General features: G+C 49.3%; 1 protein-coding gene across 1 annotated transcript in view; it reads right to left on the bottom strand.

Moving 5' to 3' along the window:
- The window catches only part of wdr18 (WD repeat domain 18), a 28,718-nt gene extending 23,740 nt beyond the window's left edge, over positions 1-4,978 (bottom strand). The window contains exons 1-2 of the mRNA XM_046030539.1: positions 4,754-4,978; positions 2,023-2,166 (exon numbers count right to left, since the gene is read on the bottom strand). Coding sequence (XP_045886495.1) covers positions 2,023-2,166; positions 4,754-4,963 — 354 coding nt within the window. The 5' untranslated portion in view covers positions 4,964-4,978. The remainder of the gene's footprint in view (positions 1-2,022; positions 2,167-4,753) is intronic.
- Between the last annotated feature and the right edge of the window lie 1,841 nt (positions 4,979-6,819).

The raw sequence follows: 6,819 nt of genomic DNA, 5'->3' as shown, positions 1-6,819 counted from the left end.
GAACAGAGACCAGGAAGCAGGGGAGGCTTTAGGGCGGGGCTACAAGCTGATTGACATGTTGCTACCATGGCGACTCGTATCCGCTGCCCTGTGCAGAGAGAGCACGTCATGTTTGACTCTGTTAGTGTGTTTTGTTTTAAAAGTAAATTGTTTTGTTAACCTTTTTATTTTTTATCATTTTAACTGTGATCACATTTTAGTTTCTTTATATCCAGGATGTATTTAATAACCGATTAAAGGTGTTAACAGAGTAACTTATAAGTCTTTGGTTTTGTTGTAACACTGATAAATAACTTTTGGAGGGAGGGCCAGTGAGTTTCAAAAAATGTTATCCAAACCCACTGGCCCCAACGTGGATAACATTTTTTGGATAACATTTTCATATTTTATTGTCATGTTTTCCATTTCTTGCCTTTTGCAGTGCTCTTTTTATTTTCTCATACGTGCCTTCTCTTGTGTTTCCCGGCAGGCAACAAAATACCAAAGCAAAGTCTTTGTATGTGTAAACATGTTGGCAAAAATGTCCTCAGAGACTGAATCACCAGTTCAGGGGGAGGACGGGTTGGACGGGGTGTTTATGGAGGACGAGATCTCTGGTTTGTTTAGAGGATTAACTCGGCGAAGCTTTAAAATGTAAATCTGCTGTGAAAAGAAACAACAGCATTGAGTCAGAGGAACGATGGAGACGAATGAATACAGAGACGAATCCTCAAACACGCCGACTCTCCAGGATTTAGCCTCATCTACATAATTACACGTCTCCTCTTTACGTTCAAATATCATGTGCTGTAGTTTTTAGTGTAGGAGCAGAGTGAGCAGACGGATCGGACACCTTCTTTGTTTTACATGAACTGTGGAGAGCAGCACTGACACTGAGGCCACCAGTCGGATCTGGAGATAAACCGATTTAAGACGTCAACGTCAGACTGCTGAACTATCTGAATAACAACGTTTATTTATTCAAGACACGAGAGGACGTGCAATTTCTTTGGTAGGATGTAGTATAAAGGCCGGTAGGATGTTTAGACCGGGACCATCTGGAGCACCGGGTCGCCCTGTGGGCCAACGAGCTGCTCATTATACAAAAACAAGAGAGAAGCGTTTGTGATTGGAAGCTGAGCTCTGTCAGGGGCCTTTGGCTGAAACAAGCTTTTCATGAAGTCGATCAAAGAGCGAGAGAGTTCATGTGGACCGGAAACCTTCTGAAGTTGATCTGCAGACTGAGTTTCTGCTGACAGACAGACAGACGCTGGTCTGCGTCCTCGCGGCGCTGAATATTAGATTATTTACATTATTATTAAAAAATATAAAGACCAAAACTCAGGCAGCAGGCGAGGAGGGCTTTAATCAGAGGGACTGAAGGTAACGTGGAGGAGCTGCAGAGTCTCTGTCCACAGGAGCACTGTGAGCTGGACGCCACGAGGCCTGAGGGAGACTCCCCACACACATGGAGGAAGGTACTGTGGTCAGAGCTCATCGAGGAAACCGCAGTCTGGTGCCAACACCTCAGGGACCGGGACGCTGGTCAGAACTGAAGGACGGCACTAAATGCAGGGAATCCTTGAGACAAACCTGTTTCAGTCTGCCAGAGTTCTGAGACTGGGATTCGACGACTCAACGAACGCCGGCAGCAGCAGAACCGTCCAGACGGAAGGAGCTGCGGCAGTTTTGGCTCGAAGAAAACGGCACCGATCCGAGAGTGTACAGATTGAACCCCGAGAGACGGCAGGGGAGTCTTTCTTCTCACGCAAGGCTTCAGTTTTTGGGATTAATTCTTGTTTGCTTCACAATGAAACCTATTTTGCATTTGTGGTTGGCATGTTGCAGAAACAGGAAGTGCTTCATCAACAGAACTCTGGGGCGCACAGGAAGCCGTGATTCCTTCCCTTAGTGCAGCTGCAGGACGCCGCGGCCCGTCTTCGTGAAGTCTCAATCAGCTGATGAGGCTGGACAGATCTGTGTGCGTTCTGAAAACTTTGACAGGAAGTGGAGCGTGATGTGAGGCGGCGTGGACAGTCTCACCTGGCTGCACAGAGACACCTGGAAAATGTTTCCGTCGCTGCCTCCACAGAACAGGAAGTACTCGCTGGGGTCAAAGGTCACCGACATGATCTCCACGTCAAACAGGACGGACAGCAGCAACTCGCCAGAGGACAACTCCCACACCTGGACACAAGGAGACAAACACCTCAGAGAACCGGCAGCAGGATCAGAGGACACGAAGCCCAACGGGCCGATGTTTGGGTCTGAAGGTGCAGCCAGCAGTTAGCTGGATAACCGGACCAAGACCACTTCTTCTGATCATCGTTTACCCAGAACCCATCTGAACCCATCTGAACCCAAAACCCATCTGAACCCAAAACCCATCTGAACCCGCCTGAACCCAAAACCCATCTGAACCCATCTGAACCCGCCTGAACCCAGAACCCATCTGAACCCAAAACCCATCTGAACCCAGAACCCATCTGAACCCAGAACCCATCTGAACCCGTCTGAACCCAAAACCCATCTGAACCCAAAACCCATCTGAACCCGCCTGAACCCAGAACCCGCCTGAACCCAGAACCCATCTGAACCCAGAACCCGCCTGAACCCAGAACCCGCCTGAACCCAGAAGGACCCGGAAGTTAGCCCGCTCAGCTGGCAAAAGTCAACACAGTGGACGCTGTAGCGCTACCGCTGACTAGCGTTTGGGGGTGTAACGGACGCACAAGTATCAATGCCTGGCTACGTGTGTAGTCTACACCGTAGCTACGCACGTAGACCCTACGCAGGAGTATAAATCAAGCTTAAGATGTCAGCTGATGGGTTCTGACTCCGACTCCACAGGAACTGTTCACCTGCACTCAACCGCAGCCTGCTCAAACGTGATTGGTCGATATTACTTTTTGGACTCGCCTGCAGATTCACATGCAGGATCTGTTTTTCATCTGACTGAAGTTAATTATTTAAGGAGCTTCCTGTTGTCATGAGTTTCTAACATGATTGGTGTTTTCCACCGCAGGAACTAAACGACCCGTATCCTGGTTCAGAACCTGAACCTTTAGGATCCTTGTGGGTCTTTAAACGTCATTAAACAGGCGGCAGCAGAACCGTGACGGTTCATTTTCATGGGAACGATCAGAGGATGTGATTGGTCGCTGCTGCCAGCTGACCTTTGACCTCTGCTCCCTCTTGGTGTAATAGAGCTGCTGGCTCTGCAGAACAGAGACTGTGGTTCTGTTCCAGACTCCACTTAAAAATGTGATAATTTAAAGCGTGAGCAGCAGAAACGTCTCGGCTCGAGTTCAACGCCTCCTGACCATCCTTTACGATGTCACATTACTGAGACTCCGCCTCCTGTGATTTATGTCAGACGGGATTTTACCAAAATTAAAAACAGATCTGAGGATAACGGGAGGAGCCGCTCTGTGTTTAAAGATGTGAATCATTCAGTCGCAGCACCTGATTGGTTCAAAACAAGTTTCAGTGCTGCTTCAATAAATACTTAGTGGATGTATTTACTCTGCAGAATACTACCTGTACTGCAGTATACGTCTGTACATGTATATACAAGCGAGCGACACGACGCGCTGCAGTCAGCACACATGAAGAAATGTTTGTAGTCAGGTGGCAGCTTCATCATCGGTCTGACAGGACGCGACCTCCTCACCTGTCTCATCGTCATGACGATAGTCTGTTTCCACCCTCGTCCATCAGCTGAACGAGCCCGAGGTCGAACCCTCAGCGACATCCTCACTCTGACAGGAAGTTAAACTGCGAGACGTACGACCGGGTTCAACGTGAAACCGCGGAGACGCTTAAAAACTGAAACAGAAACCGTAACGAGTCAGAACACCACACTGTGTGCAGTCTACTTTATAGTACGCCGCTCCTGGTTCCACTAATGCTCTCAACAGAAGCGGCACTCTGAGATTAATGAAAGGCTTTCATTGAGAAGATGTGAGCGTCTGTCCCCAAAGGGCGACCGGCCAATCACACACCAGAAAGAGGAGACGACGAGCGTCCGCCATTTCAGAGCCTCGGGGAGGATTTATCAGCACTCGGGTTAATTCACTTCCTGTTCAGTAATGCTGTGAAAACACGACGACGTGTCTCATTTCTGTGCTCAGTTATATTCTCCAACAGAAAAACTCAAACCAAACCTCATTAAGAAAACGGCACATTTAGAGAAACTTAGAATGCATCATGCTTCAGCGTGAGGTGTCATCTCTCTGTCAAATCTCTGTGACCACGAAGTGGAATTAATGCTGCGTTCAAATCACACGGCAAAGGTGGAAATATGAGCGTCCTGCCGGGTTTCAGGAGCTAAACTGCGCTGACAGCTGCAAGTCTGAGCTGTGCGGCCGGGCGGCGGGAAGGTGACGAGAGATTCAACCTAAAGGAGCTCCGTGACTCAAACTGTGGACAAGACGTCATGGTGACATCACAGGAAGCAAAGCCATCTGACACCAGGTGACGGTTCTGTCCAGGACGTCCTGCCTGCAGATCTGCTGTTAAACACGAGATAAACTGGAAGTTTTAGGAAAATACTGCGTGTGATGTTAGAGAAACGTTTCTGTCCTCAGTTTATATATTTAAAGGTTTTATCTGAGCAGGAAACGTCTGTTTGTTTGTTTGTTGACAGTAAACATTCATTTCACCGCTGATGAAACAGATATGAGGAGTCACCGAGCCCTGACGGAGGCGCGACCACCTCCGCCCGTCGCTCTGAGCAGCTGACGTAACCCCCGCCCGTCGGCTGTTGTCTTACCTTGACGGTTTGGTCTAAGGAGGCGGTGGCTATTCTGGCCTGAGCTCCCATCAGGCCACAGTGCAGGTCTGTGATTGGCAGAGAGTGACGAGAAAGGATGTGCCGCGGCTCAGGGGTGTGGCTTAGATCCAGCTGGATAGCACTGAAACACACACACACACACACACACACACACACACAGAAAACAGTAAGTGGAGCCGGGTCACACATTCAGAACCTCCAACAGGAAACGGATGATTTTAGAGGAACCGTTCGAGACTCGGTCATGTCACAGTATAAACAGTATTTACCTTTTGGAAATGTCTTAAAGGAAATCTGGAGCCAGTCTGAAGCAGCTGATAACATTACAATCTTATATCGATATCTATAATTTACAGGGGCTCTGCTGAAGTTTGTCAGTAAAGTAGATGCTGGATCCAAATCCTAGACCTAGAGCTTTATGTCTAGCAAGGCGCCCGCCGCAACCCTGAACCGGGAAACGCTTCACAAACACTGATGATGACGCACAGAGTCGTTATCTGACGCGACACGGCGGATATCTGAGAGCACGGAGCAGGTGTCGCGACGGTGAACACAGAGGTCACTCGTCAGCTCCCACGTTGGTTTCGATCATTTGATGTGCGACGCAGTTAACACGCCTGCTCCACAGGCGGCGCAGCTGCTGCGGTGAAAACAGATCGTAGGTGGAAACGTCCGGGAAAAGGCGAGTTTCATCTTAAACCTACTGCTGGTGGGGAAAGGGGCGGGGCCAGCAGGTGTGTTTGCAGCAGAGGTGCAGATGAGCGAGTGAGGGAAAAGAAGTCGGATTTCAAAAGAATTAAAACACGCTTTCATTGGCCAGCAGAGATTATTAATCAGTAATCTGATAAGACGTCAGAACGATGAAGATCAAACGTGTCAGCACACGTTTCCCATCATCCTCTGCTGCTCGCAGCTTCATACACTGATACACATTTCATATTGATCAGTCTGTCATCACAGTCAGGTGGGACTCAGCCAATCAGCTGCCTCCTCACCTGGCAACAGGTTGCGGGTTTGACTCCAGCTCAGGACCTGGTTCTGATTCTGGATCTGCTCGACACGGCTGCTTCTGACTGTTTCATATTTAAAGAATCAAACAAGAACCTGAGAGTCCAGCTCTGTCCAATCAGAGAGAGTTGAGATCTGACCAATCAGAAAGGGTTGTGACTGATGATGAAAAGCACCAATGATCGATCATCTTTCTGTCAATCAACTAATCAATCAGACCGTAAATGTTCCTGCTGACAGGAAACACCTCGGTGCGTATCCATGGTAACAGACTGACCGGCTGGGTCAGGGCTCCCCCTGGTGGTCAGATGATCATCCTACATCTCAGGCCTCTTCGTCGTCGGCTCGTCAGGAATTTAAGAGACCGGCTGGCTTCACGCCGTTAGTGGCGTGCACGAGGACGTTAGTGACCCTGAGCTCGGATCATGAATCCTCCAGCAGGCGGGACACACCTGATTCAAACTATGAAAAACACAGATGGAAACCAAAAGTGTTCAACAGACCACAATGAGTTTTAGATCTTAGATTCACGTTTTGCTTCGTTCTCTCAGTCAGCTTCACGAGGTGGGCACCTGGACCGGGCACCTGGACCGGGCTCCGGTTACCAGGTGTACCTCGTCTTGAGGTCATCTGCCCTCTTCATGCGTCGAGACCATCGGCTGCGCAGAGGCAGAGCCGGTTGAGTTCAGCCAACAGCCTGCTTCACTACGGTTTAACCCTCAGAACGCAAAGAACCACTGGACTGAGTGAAGAGAGACCAGAGGCCACCAGAAGGTCAGTCAGCTCAGAAAACTACAAGATTCAGTTCAGCTGTTCAGGCCGTCAGGGTCGAGTCGCTGCAGAGAAGCACTGCTGAGGAGGAGGAACACGAGGAGAAAGAGGAGGAGAAGGAAGACGAACACGAGGAGAAACAAGGAGGAGGGGGAAGACGAACACGAGGAACAAGAGGAGGGGGAGGAACACAAGGAGAAAGAGGAGGAGAAGGAAGACGAACACAAGGAGAAAGAGGAGGAGAAGGAAGACGAACACGAGGAGAA

This window comes from Micropterus dolomieu, linkage group LG19, assembly GCF_021292245.1.
Source record: "Micropterus dolomieu isolate WLL.071019.BEF.003 ecotype Adirondacks linkage group LG19, ASM2129224v1, whole genome shotgun sequence".
NCBI lineage: Eukaryota > Metazoa > Chordata > Actinopteri > Centrarchiformes > Centrarchidae > Micropterus > Micropterus dolomieu.
Note: the sequence above shows the minus strand (reverse complement) of the source record. Positions and strands in the feature narration are given on the sequence as shown.